Source organism: Anopheles bellator, chromosome 2, assembly GCF_943735745.2.
Source record: "Anopheles bellator chromosome 2, idAnoBellAS_SP24_06.2, whole genome shotgun sequence".
Lineage (NCBI taxonomy): Eukaryota > Metazoa > Arthropoda > Insecta > Diptera > Culicidae > Anopheles > Anopheles bellator.
Window position 1 is genome coordinate 13357293 of NC_071286.1, and position 19651 is coordinate 13376943.

The 19651-nt window shown below is 49.2% G+C and overlaps 1 protein-coding gene across 4 annotated transcripts; it reads left to right on the top strand.

Annotated features, from left to right (window-relative positions):
• The first annotated feature begins 240 nt into the window (after positions 1–240).
• On the top strand, positions 241–19580 carry LOC131212717 (high affinity copper uptake protein 1). Of its 4 annotated transcripts, none has more exons than XM_058206692.1 (5): positions 241–905; positions 14835–15207; positions 15279–15610; positions 16163–16192; positions 18005–19580. In XM_058206692.1, exons 2-5 carry the CDS (start codon positions 14980–14982, stop codon positions 18204–18206), a joined length of 792 nt encoding a protein of 263 aa, XP_058062675.1. In that variant the 5' UTR covers positions 241–905; positions 14835–14979; the 3' UTR covers positions 18207–19580. The 4 variants fall into 4 exon arrangements, with proteins under 4 accessions (XP_058062675.1, XP_058062676.1, XP_058062678.1 ...); XM_058206693.1 differs by having other exon boundaries at positions 241–392; XM_058206694.1 differs by lacking the exon at positions 241–905 and adding an exon at positions 11727–11777.
• Positions 19581–19651: the final 71 nt, after the last annotated feature.

The following is a 19651-nucleotide window of genomic DNA, read 5'->3' on the forward strand; positions in this document are numbered from 1 at the left end:
AACGGTCCAATTGAATTCAAATTCAGCTCCAAACCGGTGGATCCACAAGGGCATCCCACAGCTACCGCGTTGCACGTGCTCTGTTTGGCTTTGCCACCAACACACTAGAAGCGCCCCTTGTGATCACACGGCGCGCGACGCTGTGTTTGTGAGACGTCGCCGCCGTCTGCCAGCCAATTGCAAATCATTGACAGCAAGTTCCGCGGAACTCGGTCAGTTTGTCGGTGGGTTTTGAGCGGGCGTCGTGTTGATGGTTTTGTTCGCAGTAAACAGCCTATCCTTGCTCGCTGGCGGTTTCCGGGTGGACGTACGATTGGCGCAATATGGTGGCCACTGATAACGGCAGCTGCTATCGGTGATTTCGGTGCAATTTGGTGGAAACGAATCGTGAAGTAAGTGAATTGCAATCCCAACGTCTTCCATAACGCAGGCCGTCGTTAACTCCGTCGTGCCGTGGTGTCGTGTTGGCGGCGGCACCACCGGTTTGTGCGCGTTCCTTTCTAATTCATTCTGACCTTTGCCGACAAAAGGCAAGCGAATCGGAGGAGATTTGGCGAATAGGTGCTGCTACCAACGGTGCGGGTACCCCGGGCACTTGGGATAGTATTCGCGAGGCGAGTGTGCCGTTCCGTGTGTGGCAAGACGAGCATTTTGTTTGCATATCACTCGCGGCAATCGGCAGGATCGTGATAACGGGCGCACCGTAGTAATCTCGGTTTACAGTGTTCCTTTCGTTCGCGGAGCGTCGACGGTGGAGTGCTCTCGTTTAAGATTGATCAAACTTCCCGAGAGACAATCTTCCGGCCCGGAGATTCATCCTAGCAACCCAGTGCTGTTTTTGGAGGAACCGTCATTGAGACAGTCAGCTCATCGCAAGCAGCTTCGACGGGGAGCGAGCCAGGAAGGTAGGGGGTAGAATGTTTCCACCAGCAGCGGACGCATTCTCACCAAGCAGCAGATGCAATGGCATGTAAATTGGAAAAGTTTCGCTAATCGATTAAAGGCCACGGAAGGTTGTGAGAGGGGACAGAGCCTACGTTGTGCTTATTACTGACAGCGCATGTTGAAACGTGGCCCGTAACGGGGTTTTTCAGGGCTTTGATCCGGGAATTAACGGGCGTCGCAACAACCCCAACCCGGGCCCAGCAAAGACCGGCGCAGGCTTTACAGGCCCCCACCAAGATGAAGTCTGGCCGAGCCATGGCGGAGAACGGCCAGTATCTCGCTGTCCGATCTTACGTCACATCGGTTCACTGAGCAGTACTCGCGAACCACTCTCTCGTACTCACTCTCACTAGCGGCGAAACCGGACCGTTTCGGAGTTCGTGTTTCACGCGGCCATTGGCCGGGGCGGCCGGTCTACTGTGCCAGCGATCCGTGATGCAACCGTGGTAGTCGGTGTTGCAGCTTGCGAAGTTTTTTCTTGCCCCGCGCTGCTTCTCAGGGGCGTCTATTGCATCACACACCGTCTCACCGTGAGTCGCTCTGTCTCTTTTTATTGTCCACGCGGATTTTTGTAGGCTTTCCGGCAATACGTGGCTGTGACTCGAACCGGCAGTCGGTAGAATCGGTTGCCTCAATTACGAAAACACACGGGTACTGTTGTTTGAATGATCGATTATGATGGAAACGCGTAATCCTTGCACAGCCTACATTGTTGAATGTTTTTCTCTCATTTTTAGTTGACTCGGAAGGGCGTGCTTATTTTTACGCTTGCTTTGTGTGTGACGAAAAGCGAAACTTCATTAAATCAATCACGGTTTGACATAATTCAAATTATGTTTTTAAACATGTACTTGCCCGTCGTGCATAAAATGAATGTAGAATTGCTTTCCCACGCTATGCGGCGCTATGTTTCATTGTGGATATTGCACCGCCCGGTGCAACAGACTGCCCGCGGATTAACCATTGTGTCGAACAGAACACAAAAGATACCAATGTCCGGTTAAGCTCGTTATTATCGGCAAATCTAGCGATTGTTCTGCACGACCAGTAAGTTTAAGCGAAATCGAAAAATAATAATGCTGAATATTAATCAGTGTGTTGAACAAAAACTTACTTGCATACTTGTATACTATGGTAGCAAAAGTCCCTGCTTGAGGATCGGTTAAAGCGCCCGAAACGTGCCATTACCGCGCACCATTCATCTTACTTTCGCACACCGTAGTTCCCCTCGTTTGTCATGCGGGTTGCGTAACGCTCTAAAAGCACGTGAAAATACACCGACTACCAGTTACCTGTTCCGCTCACTGTGTCATTTCGGGAATTCCTTTCCGCCGATCGACGAAACCCGACCGCGCGTGATCATGTGGCACGCATTCTGTCGCCACTCCTTTTGCGCACGATGCGCCAACACTTTGCGCGATCCTCTTCGAGTCGTCGCCTGCTTTGACCGATCGGACTGACACTTGAGAAGGCGGCCCAAAGAGGATCGTCATTCTAGGCGGAAGCCATCCCCATCGGCCCTACCACGGTTGCACAATTCCGTCCTTGGTCAGCAATCTTATCTTGTGGCTCCGTGTGGCTTCGGCACACATTGCGCCGATCCACCATCGTCGAATGGGGGGCATTGTGGTGGAAAAAAGGCGCGGAAAATTAATCTTTCTTGTTGTGTTCTTTTTATTTGGCGGCCTGTGCGGCGTCCCACAGTGGCAACGACCGGCCCTGGAAGGGTTTAATCTACTGGCGGTGTAAATTGAGCGGACCAACCGTGGACGACCGCCATCGGTGGCCTGTAGTCGCGCCGTCACTCACGCGTCACGTCAGCGCAAATTGATGCCCAGTACCCCGCTACTGGCCGCACGCACCAGTTATATGGGCCATATCGTCGGGGGCCGAGAACTGTGTTGGGGCGGCACAATAATTGCTATTTGCTATGGCCATCGAATCGAACAGATTGCTTTTCTCGAACGCTTCGGATGTCCTTCTGTTTACTCCCATTTTTTTTTTGCTATCTCGCTCAACTCTCGAAGGTGTCCAGTTTTTCCGACGATTCCCCCGGAAGTAGTGGGAAAGGTTACAGAAGACAAAAACAAAAGCTTCTTCATTGAAATACGTGTGCACCATGGCTCGAGAGATTTTAATCAGCCCCACGGGGAGCTCAGCGTGGGGACGGCATGACATCGCTTCCGATCGACGCCGACCTCCTGTTGGGTCCTTCCGCGGGCGACAGAACGTTATGGGTTCCTGTTTTTGCGGTCTAGACATGCGCATCCTAATTTGACGCTTCGCTTTGGCAGGATATTTCCCTACTTTCCCCCGCAACTACCGTGACGGTTGCTTCCGACATGGTCCGCGTGTTGTTTTTTCACCGTATCTCCGGATGCACGCTAGTCAGAACTTCCGTGGGAAATTTCATTCACACCGTGTCGGTTTTCTCCGGATATCTATTAGGCGAACTCTGCTGGGTAAACCTTCTGATCGTAGTCGGTGTCTGAAGGGTATAACTGCCGTGGCTGTTTGTAGGTGCTAACCGTTGGCCGCAGTTCTAGGCGCTCAATTAAAAGTGCGTTTTCAGCGTTTTATTTAACGGTAGTAAATCCAGTCTATTCTTGACCGAAATTAATTTTTCGATAGTCGATTAATGGTTCGTTGAACCATCGAATCAATTTCGGTGCCAATAAAAGGTCACAGGACGATATTTTCTAGTTACCGCCAGTTACGTATTTTCACCGGCCGCATGCAAAATTAGGCCCAACGAAGGTGGTTTCCGGATGATGGTCTACCAGCGGTACCGGTAAATGGGCAAATATGTTAAACACCTAGCTTGTAATTTGGCCGCTGCACATCGGACACACTGATTGGCATCCCAAATGAGCGTGATGTTGCGAGTGTAATTAAATGTCCATTCGTGCCCGGGAGAACCTAAACGGTTCACACCTTGCACCGTTTTAATTGCGACAGATTGTCCGGGGAACTGGTCCGTAATATGTTCTCCCGTCGAATAAGCTTCAAACGCTTGGTTACGTTTTATTTTAACTGACATTCTCGCAAAAATGGGTTAAACAAATGGAGTCCGCTAGTTTTGGTAGAACCATTGAAAAGCAAAAAAAGCCCAAATACACACCACTTTTAAAATAGAACTGGCCCCGTAATGGAGTACAGTTTCTCTGGTACAGTTTCGCTTCGCAACTGTATCATTGCATTTTATTCGTTTAAATCTACTTTTATTTCGCAACCGCAGCTCGCGCCATTGTTTTCCCGAAATAAAGTGCAGTGCATTTAATTTATGTGCAACTCAATCTGCATACGGTCCAATCCGCTTTGCGGTTTGGACCCGAAATGTCCTTCAGCGGGCTTTCCCGACTCAGTCGATGTGTATAGCCGGTCTCCGGAACTGCTCGTAGCTGTTCTGCACTGCCGAACTGTTGTAGCTTTCTCTAGCGGGTGCCTCGAAGCGAGCGCGTGTCGCGTCTTGTTGGTCCTGGAATTGACTAGTCACCCCACAGGTCTCTCATTCGACTTCCGGAGGTTTCCGGCAGGCGGAGGGGCGCTCCGTGCGGATTCCACGCAACTTTTGACACGCTTTTCGGCAACGGCGGTTGTCGCGTACTCTTGGGGGGCTCCCCCTGTTCGCGAAGCTGGAGAGATGCTGGTGGCGTTAGGATTTTTTTCCGGTTACGAGCATCACTCCATTTCACTCCAGTGCGCATTTTCACTCCTCTGGCAAATTACTGGCCTCGGCACTGAAAAAGTGTTGAGCACCACACCCGCATTGAAGCGAAGGGCCAGCCGCCGCTAGCGAAGTTGGGGTTTATCTGGCGGGCTGACCTGTCATGGTTGTTGCTCGTCTATTTTGTTTCGATACGACCCCGACATTCCTTTCTCGTCCGAGTGAAGCCCAATGGCCTGAGGGCTCTCGATGACCTCGCCATACTTTGCCTGTCCCGTTTTGCACATTGCCCAATCTCTAAAAATAGCCCATTTTCCAATAAAATTAATGATACGTTCCCTGTTTTTGTTTTGTAAAACGCCACATGGCGACACAATTAATCTTTACCAACTATTAAGCTGTGTACCGACACTTTCGGTTATGCTCTGTATTTTAACGATGGGCCAGTTTTTTTGGTGCGCGGTTTTTGGACTGTTTTTGCCTCCGACACAGAGTGCTCCGTCGTAGTCCGGCCTCCGACGGTGCACTGTGGTGAAAGGGATTTGAGGTTTTAAAACTTGAGCTTGATTAATTGCCCCGTGGAGGCCAAGCTTCTTGTGTAGGACTAACATCCGCACCCAGTGCTGGCTATGGACTTTGCTTAGTTGCAGCATCAGAGTCAGCTTTTAGTGTTGCATACTCGTTTCGCCGTTATCATAAGTGAGATCCTTTTATTCTTACCTCAGACCATTCCAGGAACTGGCACTTGCACTAGAATTTTACATTACCATCTGCGGTGCGGTATAATCTTCTAAGAATTATGCTATGGGTAAGAGCGAATGAAAGCAATTCAAGGAATGATTTGCCAGAGCCGACGATTACAGAAGTAGCTTCAACACGGATGTTATCGTGAATTTAATGACCGCATACCGAAAGGGATTGATTTCAAAGTGTTAAATTACCCGATGAACATTGAAACTGATTTTCTGACTGAATACCCTCACTCACTTTCCACACTGGCAAATGTTTGTCCTGCAATTAAGTCAACAAATCAAACCGCGGCTTGAAAGTTTTCCGTCGCTTCATCGCGATCTCAAATGTCAACCAATGGACCGGAACATTATCCCAACCTACGGGGCGATATCGCACGTTTAAAGCGTTGGAAACATTAGCATTTAATAGCACTTTAATCATTTATTCACAAAAAGTAAGCGAAACGGAGCGAATACACTCCGCGTACCAGTTCACGCAGGTCCTTCGCTGTTTTACTGTGAATTCGCCTGCCCACTCGCGATTGTTTCGATTTTTGGCTCGTGCCGTGGACGATACCCGAACCGAGTTTCCACCCGATGGCGTCATGAAATTTCCATTTCTGCATATGGCGGCTCCACATGCGCTGGCTGGCATTTTCGACTTCAAGGCGACGCTTTACGACGGAGCTTCCTGGGTACTTCCTCCTGGGTTCCGGGAAACACATGAGCCCGTACTCGAAGCCGGTCGGGCGTGGAAAATATGTGCTTGGGCTCCGGCGCTCCTGCTCCAATATTTTCATCCGAGTTCGAATTATTCGTACTGATTTCACCGGGAACGTGCCTCAGCCAGTCGCACAAATCAATTCGCCAAAGGGCTGATATTGAAATTCCTAGTGGGTTAGGGGCTCGCACATCCTCTGTTGGGACAGACGTTTGCCGGTAGCTCGCTACGCTGGCCTAGTTGGTGGTCTTCAATTTTTTAATTAATCCCCCACGGCTACGCTACTGTTTGTCGTTTAATTTAGTGAACGTTTGTGGATGAACCCGACACAGAAACGTTACCCTCGAGGTTCTCTGGAATTTGCTTAGCATTTAGAAGGATAAGGATGAGGAAATCCTACTCAGAATGTGGAGATGTTTGCTGGCTTGTTTGAGCTTTGATAAGATGCACTTGCTGCATTGCCGGCAGGTGGTTCCGGTCATGTTTTCATTATTTGTCTGCCTGTTTACTTCAGCCGCGGCCGCAGGTGTGTGGCCCGTTAGCTGGCCGTCAGCTGGAGTAACAAGCTAATCGATCCCTGGTGGTTGATGTTGGTAATATCAATTACACAACTGCCAGAACCAGGCCGCTTCGTTTCAATCGTGCCATTTTACAGAACATCATTACCCGTTAACGGGGGAATGAAACTCGGCACTTCTGCGCCGGCCACCGTTACCACTTTTTTAAGCCAAACCACAAGTTTAATTAATGAACATTAGCGGTGATGAAAACATTTATTTCTTTATTTGTGTATCATAAAGTTTGTGTTTTGAAAAAAAAACGAACCCATCGACGGTACTTAACGTCAGGTGGGCCGGTAATGCCGGTAATGGTTGTTGTGGCCGAGTTGTGGCTCCAGTGAATAATCACATCACCGTTTTATCGCCCCCAACACAATTCACCGACGATAATCAGACGAGCGTCAAGTGTTCCGGGATTGCACGAAACAAAAAAACGGGGCCACTGGAATTAAAACAACATCGACTTGTGGCTCGGGAAACAACCGGCGGAAGTTATCGGGAATCCAATCGTCAGCCGTTGCGACCGTCGCCCATCCCCGGGTTTCTGGAGTTGCTGATATGGCGCGAAACAAACAAGAATTAAATCCATTGCCCCCCCAGTCAATCGGTTGTCAATTCGTCGCCGCGACCCGATGATTGGGGAGTCGATTTTTCATCCTGTTTTTGGTCCAAGTGTCAAACCGCGGAATTGAAATTCTCGAGGATGATGATGGGAAAAAACACCAGCAGACGGGATGATCCGCTTCCTGTCGGTGGGGATCTGATGCCTGCCAGGGTCGCAGACAGAGCACACCCCCCGGGGCCACTACTGGAGGAAAGGGTCACAGAGTGACAGATCTATTTCGTATCCACCGGTTGGTGGCTGATACTGCTGCTGCTGCTGAAAGCTAACTATATGAATCTCATTTTTCCCCATTTCAAAATTTCAGTGCCAATCATATTTTTATCGATTTTTTTACTCAATCCGTGGGCTTCGTGGGAATTCGTGAGTTCAAAAATTGAAATACTAAGAATTTTTCTTGCATTTCATTTTTAGTTTCAATCAGTCCCAGCCAAAGTCCCAGAATGCATGTGAGTTGCAGTTTATGTTACCCGTACTCTTACCCGTACCGATGCAATGTTCCAGAAGGAATCAATAACGCAAGGCGCGGGAACACGGATTGGTGGGGCTATTCTTATCGTCCAACCGCGCGCACCTCTTCGATGGCATTAACCGCAGCTACTTTGCCCCAAACTTGTTGGTCATCAAGAGGCCACAGAGTGTCAACACTTTTATCACCAGCGCACTACTGCGGGGTCGGCGCGGTGATAGTTAACAATGGCTCACACTATTGCGTCGTCTTGGTGGGAGAAAATTATCGGTCAACCGCGCGATAAGCCCTCTGGATGCGGTTTCTGAAGTCGTGTCGTGTGGCAATGACACCTTCTTCTTCGTCCCCTAATGTTTCCGACCGCGGACCCAACCACATCGCGGAGCCCCGCGGACAAACGACGAAGTCATGTGCGGGTAAACAACAGATCGATAGCCCACACTCGGTGGGCCATTCTGGTTAGCCACATCCTTTTTGCGAATCGAGCTAGTCTGCGGGGTTTGCAAACATCATCAGCCTTTTCTATTGCTTGTTGCCGCAGTTGCTTACGATCTGTGCCTCGCGACGCGTGTGCTGTGCCGTGTCGCCTATTGTTTCGCTGCCTTCGGTACCTAAACGCCGCCCCCGTTATCTGTTGTGCCTCGGTCAAGTTGTGTTTATTCGCGTTAATAATCGTCTTCGTCGTCGTCGTCGAACGTCATTGTCGCGACACGCTCAGTTAAGTGCCTAACGAGCACGCCATAGCGACCCATAGTCGAGTCGAGACAATTCTCGAGTGCATATAATAATCATCGGGACTACGGGGACCAACCGGGGTTCACGGGAGTTCCAGTTGCAACTGCATCACGTACCGGGCCAGTGTTGTGCGCTGGTCCGGCACTAATGTCCATAAGACTCGCAAGACAGTGGCCGCGGGCGCCTGCACCGTGCGCGATGTGGAAACTCAGGACGGAATTGAATTGGACCGTCTTCGAGCCCTGGGCCCTCGTGGCTCCCGGCCGGCTTTGGTTTTGCTTCCCAAAGTTTAAGACGATAAATAAGGCTCTCTATATTGGTTTTGCTTTGCTTCTGCAAACTTTCGTACGTTCTGGGAAATTATGCTGGCGGTGCTTCGGAACTTGCACGGCCCTTCCGGTTCTTTGGCCGACGCAACAGAGTGAGACCCTGAATCCGTTAACGAAGCCAAAACTTTACACCCTCATTAACCGATCTGTTTTTGTCGCTTCCGGAGGATGCTTCCGCTGTGTGTTACTGGCACGTGTTGTGTTCCGGATTTCCTGCTTATTTTTTATTGACGGCATATTTTAACGGAAGGAGGTTGAGCAATAAAGTTGTGCTTAAAACTGTCGCAAATTATTAACACGCTTTGAGTGGCTGGTTCGGATTGTCCTCCTTGAGCGAAACTGTCTCCTATGGTTTTGGTCTCACTGTTCGAGGGATAATCCCCGAGTCCCCGTAAAATAAAACGCCCTTTCGGGAGCAATGTTGACCAATGATGTTAGCTGTTAGAACACACATGCACAGTTCCACTGCCAATCTATATCCCGTCTGCGGAATCGGACCTCCCGGCATTTCCGACTCCATCGCAACTTATCTCGTTCAATTAAACATTTAATTTCACATAGTTTGCCCGCTTCGGCCCCGATGGAGGCCGGACCGGTGCTCTGTGCAGGGGCTAACAGTTTTGTGATTAGTTTTAAATTCGATTCATTCTGGACCACCTCCGTCTCCGTCGTCCTGTGTGGGTATTAGCGGGAAAGCCTCCGTTAACTCATGCCGCAGGGGGCGAATCCGCAGTGCTGTGCCAAATGGTGCCGAAATAGTTTGCAAACACATTCCTTCCCGAGGACCGCCATCGAGAGAGGCATAGATGGTTGGTTGGGCTTTGAAAACAGTGGCACTGTGGCTCCGGGTTATGCTGCGGATGCGGTTGATAAGTGTGCTCGTCGTTCTCCTGGGCGCAGAACGTGATGCATTGGTTTGGAGTGGGCCGCCGCGATCGCGGAAGCGGTTGTCGGTTATAAAATCGGTTCGCTAGATGAGTTTTGGCGTTCGAGTTTATTTTGCCGACACGAAAAACTTTTTCTCGAAGCTGCTGGGGCAAAAAGTGGTTGCCGCGGTGGACCATCCTTTTTTGTCAGACCTAAGCGAATCGGAAGATCGGAAATTGAAATGAAATGACTTTTCTGCCATTACACTACACCTTTCCCGTTTGTTATGCGCGGCCGAAGCATGCGCCCGGTCTGTGGTTCGAATCGGTCGTTATCGGGAACCACTCATTTTTTCTTATGCCCTTCCCTTGCCGTTTTGGTCAGAAAAATATGTTCCGTGGGGGGTAGGCACCCGGACCCTTATGTTGTAAGTACGCAAGGAAAATTATAATGCTCCGACCGAACGCGTGTGTACCGGTAACGTCCTAAGTGTGGGAGATTCTTGGCCGCGGCAAATAACGAGGGCGAAGGATCGGTAAGCCGACAAGCGCTGTTGTTAGTACCGTCACGAACGTGTTTAAAAGTAATCTAGCTATTTTAAAAATAATACAAAATGAAACTATTTCACGAGTATTTAAAAAGTTAATGAAGTGTCTTGGGTTTTTCTCCAAACCAGCGACTAAAAGTTTCATTTTCTAAACTGTCCTCGTAACTTTTATTTAGCTACATTTAGCTTCAGTTTAAGTTTGATGAAAAAATCTCGATTATAAAAAAATGGTACTTATTTGGTTTGCGGTCACACTTTATCGGTCGGAGCCCTTAAGCCTGTCCAGCCGGCGCTATCGCTAGATTGATTGCCAGCACGGAACAACAGAGCGGAGGCCAATGGTGGCCATCAAATTACGCGTTTATCTGGCAACAGGGATAAACGTTAGAAAAATGATACCCTTCACCGGGAAGACAAATTGTACGGATTCGGTGGAAAGCGTCTAAGCTAAAATGTTTACCCAACTTCCCTCACCAGCGGAAGTGCTTAAACCGGAGTACGATCTCGTACTTTTGATGTTTCTATTTTCCCGCTTCGAGACAATTTAACTCAATTATCCGCCTAGGCGCACCGTGGAAAAACTGCAGCGTGCCCTGGCCCGGGTCCCAAGCTGGAAGCGATTTAAAATGGCGAGCATATTCTTCCGTCGAGCCAGAACAGAGTCAACAACAACAAGTGGCTCAAGGAGCCCTTAAAACCCCCGGGGGCCATGGCAATCGCTCGCTTGCAGCCGTCTACTGGTGCCGTTTGCAGAGAGCGTACAGTCCGCGCTCATTCACGCTTCGCACACTGACGAAGCCGCTGTTATGAAAGTTGCTCAAGTCCACGCAGCATCCGTATGGCCCGCCCGAAGGAACCAGAAAGATGGCCTTGCTGACTGGCTGCACACAACTACTAAGCTCTGTCCACTTCCAACACAGCAGCAACAACACCAAACACACGCATCACCACTGGCAACCGAGACTGGCCCGCTACGACGCTGGCCCCACTTTTCAAGGTCGCCCAGTTTGGTCGATTTTTGTGCCCATTTTTCCACGTCTTGCGACCTGACTTGGGCCAGCTGACGGCAGGGTCCCCTAGTGCCCACCCCGGCACCTGCTGCTGCTAATACGTGTTTTGGATGACTTTTTCGTGGTGTGTTTGAAGATTAAATTTGTTTCAATTTCTTGGCTTTCGTTTGTTTTCAACTAGCTTTTTTGTATGTTCCGCATGCCCAGAGAGAGAGAGAGACCATGGGGTGGGGATGGATCGCACTTTTATTGGATGATGATGTCCACCTTTCATTGGCGTAAAAGAATTTGACTCTCAAAACGGTGTTTGTGTAATGATTTCTGATTTAACTGGATTCCGCCGGCTGGGCGGTTCATAAAATGAATTATCGAGGGGGGAACAACATCGCAGTGGGCTGCGGGCGTACCGCGAATGTAAACATAATTACCATTTTCGAGGGGAAGGAAAAAAAATCTCTTCCACAAAGGAAGCTGCTGCCGTTCAATGGGCAGCCTAACGAGGAGGAAGAGGGAGCGAAGTGGGGCCGTGTTGTACGTGACGGTGAATCGTGATGCACGAAATGGCCGGGGCCAGGTAAGACACCAGGCGTGGGGCGCGCCGTGGGGAAGCAACGTGCACGTCCGACAATTGCAAATGACAGTTTGTGTATGTGTTTGTGCTCTTTTTTTCTACAGTACGTGTTAACCGAGAAGGAAACGGGTGTTGGTGTGAACAGTCTCGCACGGTGCAAATTGAAGCCCGCAATGGTGGGATTGCAATTGTGATAAATTTAATTGTGGCCAAGTGGCTACCAGATTCCGGATGTTGAAGAGAATCACTTACTCGGGCGCTCGGGTTTGTTTCAACCGCGCCGGGCGATAGGTTGGCCACGGAACAGGGGATGATACCCTGCCAGCGTTTGACACTGATTGCGCCACATTCGCGCAATGCATCCAAACAAACAATTGTGCCCGTAATTGAGATGAATCGAAACAATTCATTCACTCCCCGTGGCTGGTCCTGGTGTGTGGGTCACAGAAACCAGTGGTTGCCTGTGCGTACCGTTCTTCGATCCATTGTTTCTTGGCCGATTCGTCAGCATGACCGGTATTGTTGTTGCTAAGTTCAGGAAGTAGAACCATGAATTTCACAATAACATGACGCACACTAACGTCACCACAAATCTACCGGTTTGTTGTTGGCAAAAAAGTGTCACCTACTGTGGGTTTTGTGTGTGGTGAGTAAATATGCTGATTAGTTTGTTCGTCCACTCGTACCTTTACTCACCACAGCCCACCACTCAACAGATTTACAGAGCAGAGCAGAAGCACCACACTTCAAAGATTCCTGTTGGCCTTTGAAATTTCCTTGCCCGCTGGGATGGATGATTGGCCCTGCTGGATGGCACTCATTTTGGAACACTCTCCGCTGCACTGCAGACTGGGCGCATAAATTGAAATTTAAATCGACCCATCTATAGGGAGATGAAAACCCTTCTAGGCGCCCCCGAGTCACTAGGGGTCTACTAGCGCCCATTCCTGGCGGGATTTTGATTTCCCCACCACTCTATTGCGCTCTATTGCGGTTCGGTTTGTGGTTCGGTCAACTGGTCTGGTCCGTCGATTGCGGTTGCTCGCTCCTCTGCCAGCTTCGTCGTGCCGGCCGGTGTATCGGGGAAGTAGCAGCACAGATTTGACGTTTCATTTGGGGCACGGTGAAGCGCTCCGGTAGGGTGGAATCTGATATCGGGTTGATGCTCGTGAAGTTTGGCTTCCGAAACGGAGCCCCTGGCACCACACTGTGGTTTGGTTTTTAGTCATTCAAGTTTTCCGAAAATGTGACCCAAACCTCAGTCAGCTAGTCAGCCGACTCTCTGTACCCATTTCGGGTGTTCATTTCGCAACGCGTACTTAACATTTTCGGACTGGTCGATTATATCGACGCACTTCATGTATATTATGTGGCTTAATTAGCGTTGCTCTTATCTGGCGCTACCATCGTTCGGTGCAAATTAGATCCGGATGGTTTCCGGGTATTTGTCGGCAATGTTTAACCATTTTTCGCACTCAAACATAATGCTTTGTGGGGTTGCTGAAAACTGGGATCAACCACCACTTTTTCACCCCAGCTGTGTGGCATGGCAGACAACTGCGCACGGTTCTGTGAACGTTTGGCAAACACCCGTGTGTCACGATGAGTTATGGGGTGCTGCCGTTGTTCGGATTTCTAAAGCAAATTTTTTTGAATAGAATTATAGAAGCCGCTGAGCTGCAGAAAATTTCAATTTAAGCATGCATAATGCATACTGTCCAATGTGTGCCAATTTAAAACAAGGCTCAATCAAACATATCGCTACCGAGCGAACCGATACGTCCTCGAATCCTGCCGTTTCAATTAAAATAAACTCCAATCGAAGCTGTGCTCACATCCAGATGGATGTGCCATTGATGAACGTTTCGCCATTTCGTTGCTCCCGGCAACGGAACGGTGCGCCACACACGGAGTGCGAATGGCCGGCCAAAATAGTGCTTTGGCTGGAAGGTACATCAAATGCATAAATTTTGCAAAATTTGTATTCTACATAATTTGACCAAATCTGGAATTTTGTTAATTTTCGATCCAATATCTTTGAAGGAATTCTAGTTCCCTTTTTGACCACCTTAGTTTCCCAGCGTTCATTTCAGTGGCAGTGGAACTACCGCCTGGTTGCGTTTTCATATCCGTTCCGATCCCGAAGGAGTGTCTAATCTCATTGTATCCGCCGCACCGGTGATGCACCACCGGTGCAGGAAACGGCATGTTGTTTTACACTTTTTATTCGGAAACTCACGGAACTGCAATCCGCTTATGCGCCGATGATTTTTCAAGCCAATTTAACAACATTCGCGATGCAAACGCTGCCCGCCGTTGCTGATGGATGTTGGAGCTTTAAAACGATCTTCGACCAGGCAAAACGAATCGAAAACGGAGCTAAATAACCGTTTGTTTGCGATGGGGTTAAAAGATATCGCTAGCGGTCCGTCTAACCCTCGCCGTTGGGCGGAATTTCCCATTAAATTGCTTTTTCCACCGAAAACCCATAGCCGGGGGCGTCGTCAGACAGAGAGGGTCTGTGGAAAACTTTCGGTTTAAGCAGAGTCGGAAAATTGCTCGACCGGTGAAAGGCCATTATCACTACCAACACCGTGTGTATGTGTGTGTTTGTGGTACCATTTCTCGCACTGTTGGGGCACAAAATTTGCTGACACTGGCTAGCCGATTATCTTGCCCACTTCGCCGAGTGGTCCACGGCCTACGCCGCCATCCGTTATGGGCTTAAACTGACGGGGTGCTGGTGGGGCACAAAACTTTTTCCCGGTGAGCAGCAGCAGCACGTCGCCCAGCAGTGCAGCAACAGGATCATAAATTCATAGCGACATTCTTGACTCGCAATCCGCGATTCCAATGCCCACGCGGGGTGCTGCGGGTGGACGCCGCCGGGTCACACGAAGCATGACAAACTGCCCTTGTGCCATGGACCGGCGAAGGATTGCCATCATCTTCACTGGGATTCTTGCTTGAGATCGTGATGTGCAATCAACGAGAAAGAAATGAAGGTCGGTAAAAGTTATGGTCTCCCATTAACACGCCCTATTCCGGTTCTCGTTTTAGCGTTAGCTCTCAACACGCCGAAAGGAAACCCCCGTTAGAGAACGAAAAGTGACACTGTGAAAGTGGGTGGATCCGGAGAAGTTTTCGCAAAAACTTGTGCGGCCCGTCGGTACGATTTGGAACGCGTCCAGAGCGTTGACTTGTGATGGCTACACACATGGACCACTCCGAGCATCACGATTACTCGCGATTTGCCAATATGTCCGGCTCGGGGACGGGGGCTGGCCATAGCGGCCACGCTGTCGATCACAGTGCGCACGATCACCCGATGGCAGCGCCCGGTGGCCACGGTGGCCACGGTGATCATCACGGGCACGGCGGTGCCAGCGGCGACGGTGTCTCCGGAATGGTTCACCACATGATGTCGATGTCGGTAGGTTTCGTGTGAGGAGCATCCCCTTTCCGGACTGTAATTGTAAGGACTTCTTCTTTCTTTCTCGCCAGTTCCACGGTGGCTACGATGAGACGATCTTGTTCGAGCAGTGGAAAATCGATAGTCTCGGCGGGCTGCTGTGGTCAATGCTGGCCATCTTCGTAATGGCCGCCCTGTACGAGGGGCTCAAGTACTACCGGGAGCATCTATTCTGGCGGACGTACAATGCCCTCCAGTATCGGCCTGTGACGGTGACGGAAAAGAGCAACGGCAACGGTGTGTCGGGAGCATCCGGCGTCGAACGGGGCGGTGGTTCAGCGGACGGACTGAGCGTCCTGCCGTCGGCGAGTGGTGTTGGTGGCGGTGGCAGTGTGCTGAACGAGGACAGCACCCGCGTCGTGCAGTAAGTATATCGTGGTCGAGCAGGACAGGGATCGTGTCGCATCTTGTGATTTAATTTTCCTTCACGGAAGAGACCGGGAAAGGGGTCAACGAGGGCGATGCGGCGGGTGGAGTGGATCAGAATGGAATGTTGGCTCTACTATCCGCACGCGTTTGTCGCCTTGTCCCCCCTTTCTCGGCGGTTCCGTTGCGTAGCTCCAGAAGAAAGTAGATACCGCTGCCAAGCGGAAGCAAATTGCATTTTCTCACATTATGGATCCATTTTTCTCTCCTTCTCTATCTCTCTGCCTCTCCCTCCGTGTTATCGTCATGTTTTTCGGTTGTGTGCTGCCTTGTTTGTGGGAATCGATCGGATGATGCTACCGTCCATCGCCGCGCGCGTTTCGTTCGCCATCACCATCGTGAACCATCGTGTACAAAACTATTTATTCTTCTCGCCTCATCGTGGCTTGTTCCTGGTGCCTATCATGCTTATCCCCAAAACGACGTCCTTTTCGGCATCTGGCAATGATATCGCTGTACGAAACATACATCCTTCACCAACATCCACCAGTATGGTCGGTGAAGTGATCCACAGGCAACCGTAAGTGTAATGTTCAACCCTAGACGAAGGGTGATCCTGTTCACATTTCCGGTAGCTCTTTCCTTGTCCTGCTTTTTGTTGGCTCTTGGCCCCTAACATTTGCCCATAATCCTTCGCAACAAAAGCGTGCAGTAATTCGTTCGTTCAAAAGGAAGGAAAAGTCGGTGGTTATAATCAGTTTCAACGTATGATAGCTACAAAACGGCAGCATCTCTTCAGACTTTTCCGAAAGCGTAGAAAACTCGGAATCCAACTAAGTGAATAGCGTTGAATAAATTATCGAACAGCGGAACTGCACTCCATTTGTTGGGGTATAGTAATCTCCCTGCCACCGACTCCCTTCTACACCATCGGCATGCACTTTTAAAAAGATTTGCTTTCAGCTTTGGTTTTTTGTTCCTCATCCCCAGTTCTGCACTCATTTCTCAACCTCTCATATCAATCCTGCATAAGAAGTTGTATATGTATGCATTTTTATCAGGCTTTTTTTAAGTTGTGTGTACTTTCGCTAAAGTTGTCGTTTGCCATTGCCACTGCATGCGTTCCGAGCGCTCTTATCGGAAAACCAACAGTCGCTGGGGGCGGCCGACAACACCTAATCCGATTAGTGCATTTTTTCCTCCGGAGAATCTCCTGTCGCCCGGTTGCCATTTCGCTGCCGCCGCTGTCTCTCGTTCCGGCGCGATACGGCCGTGCGCTTTTTTATCATAACCTTATTTTTATTTTGTTTGCCCGATACAAAATGCGGTTCGGTGAAGAGCAAAATGGCATTTTTCTCTCTTTATTCGTTCCTTTTTTTACGTTGCTTCACATTTTCCCTTCAGCAATCAGGGCGGAATCCGTTTGTGGCCGGGCCTACGTTTGCTGATCTAGAACCGGCACGACGGAGGTTCCGCGGAAATCGACACGCAAAGCTGACATCGAATCGACATGTTATGCATGATAAATGCTGAGGTCGCCATGTGAGGGCACACCATTCCTCAACTGGTTACACATTTCGAAACGGTTCTAGCGCGACGTGAACGCGGAGACGACATTAGGAGCTGCAACAATCAGTACGTTCGTACGGCGATAGGCCATCGGTGGTGGTGGCCCTTACCGTAGGCTTTTCCCTGGCACCCGATACAAGTGCCAGCGACAGTGCCACGGTTTCGGTGAATTGAGATTGATCCACCGGGGATGAATAATTGCGCATCAATCTATGTTTTCACCATTCCAGACGCATAGCAAGGCATCCATTATGCCAGCTAGAAAGGGCATTCCACTCGGTGTGCTTTACATTGTAGTCTAATTAAACTCACGGTGCTTGTGCTGTCATCATACATTAATCACGAATGCCAATTAATAGACACAGGAGAACAACATTGTGGCGTGCACTCCGCTCCTAACGCTTTCTTCGCAGCCGTTGTCTGGCCGATAATAATGTACCGGCTTCCACTCGGTTCTGCGAGCCAGCCATTTGGGGCGAGCTTCCATTTGGATGATGGGTACTTTTTTTTTTCTTTTGTATTTTAGAGACTTTGAGCTGTAATCGCCTCACATTCGGCTCTTATAATGGTTGGATACTGATTATTAGTCGTCGAGAGAAAATCTTATGTATCGTGCAATGCGGTGCAATGTCGGCCATTTCATCATTTGTCCTTTGCCCTAAAGAATAGTGTCCTTGGTGGTGGTCTATCTGTAGTTAGTTATATGACCTTTGCTTTGAATCTAGGGTTCGTGTACGTCGCATGCGCCTCCTAACCCTTAGTAACATTCGGCCCCCGGGTTCTGACGATTTTCTAACATCCCACTTACTTCCCGTTCTTTCAGGCCGACGATGCTGTCATTTATGCATCTGTACCAAACGCTACTGCACATCGTGCAGGTCACGCTGAGCTTCCTCCTGATGCTGATCTTTATGACGTACAACACGTGGCTCTGTCTGGCGGTGGTGCTCGGAGCCGCCCTTGGCTACTTCCTGTTCGGTTGGAAGAAATCAGTCATCGTGGACGTCACCGAACACTGTCATTAAAGTACGCGTAAACAAGGAAACGCGTGTCCTTCGTTCAGAGTCCCTACGGCTTATCGGCTAGACCTGTTGCACGGGACATCGACCCGTTATTGTTAGGCGACCCGCTCAGTCGACACGGTTAGCCCCCGGCGGAATAGGGATTGTGTCGGGTGATAAGATGATAGATCGTTAGGTTTTCACCGTGCAATGTAGAGCACAGAGCGAGCCCACAGCGTGCAGAATGGTTTATGAATCTGCACGGTGATTAGAGTAAACTAAAATGCGCGGAATAATGACATGGAAACACTTGATTCGGCCGAGTCCACCACTTCCGAATGCCCACGAACAAGGCGACGCGGGAGCGCAACAGCCGTAAGCCACGTTCTGCACCTATCATCGAGTACTGTGTGACCGCAAAACGTGCGGCCTCAAACGATGTGATTTGCTATGCTCAACAAAGAGAAAATGTATAGCAAAAATATTATGGTTTCTCGTTTTCGGTTGCGACAAGAATAGTAAAAAAAAACATTTTGTAAATACATAATCGAAACAAGGCTGCAGCGTGTTGTGGGCCAACTGTAGAGGTCTGAACGGTCATCGTGATGATCGAGCGGAAGGAAGCAACAGATAGGAGCAACGGCATGAAACACATGCACACAGAACCTAGTATATTTGAGCTTTTTATCGTACAAGTACGAGAGAACGGAATGTGTAAATCATATTTAGGAGGAATTGAATTGTAGCTTTTGATGGTTGGTTCACTAGATGTTTCAAACATAGATGGAAAGTGAAACCGTCACTCTAAAGACACCCGTTGGTCCGGGCTCATTACTGTGGACTGTACGTGGTGACCGTTGTAACTATTTGCAGTCCCATCCTAACCCATCCTGGGCCCCTACGCTCTCGGGCTATTGTTTTTCAGCAGCGCAGCGTTTCGCTTTTTCGATTATGATTTCATCAGCAACTGATTCGCCCTTTTTGTCCGTTGAAAATCTTATTTGGATAAAACATTTAATAACAACATATTCGTGAACAAATCAGAAAACCCGAAAACCCATTTAGGAACTGATGTGGAGTGCTGAGAGTGGCATAGGAATAGAATTTCGGATCAAGCTAAAGTTAGTTAGGGTTATTATATCGAATGTTCCGTCGCGAATGAGAAGATCGCTCCGTTTCGGACGATCGCTTGTCTGCCGCGTGAAAATGATGTGCTCTTGTTTTGCTACGCTCAACTTATTGGTCATTTTTGTCTCGTATGTTTCATTTTCGCTTTTGTTTTCACCTATACCCGTTACCCATTTATCTCCTAGATTAGATTGTTAGATTTTAACGAAACGATAGTGATTTATTCTCTTTTTTTATACAAAATAAAACGAAAAGCGTACTATATACACATACAAACACACGCCAGTTAAATTATCAACTACCAAACTGCATCGAGAAGCCCGTAACCAGCGCAACGGCCA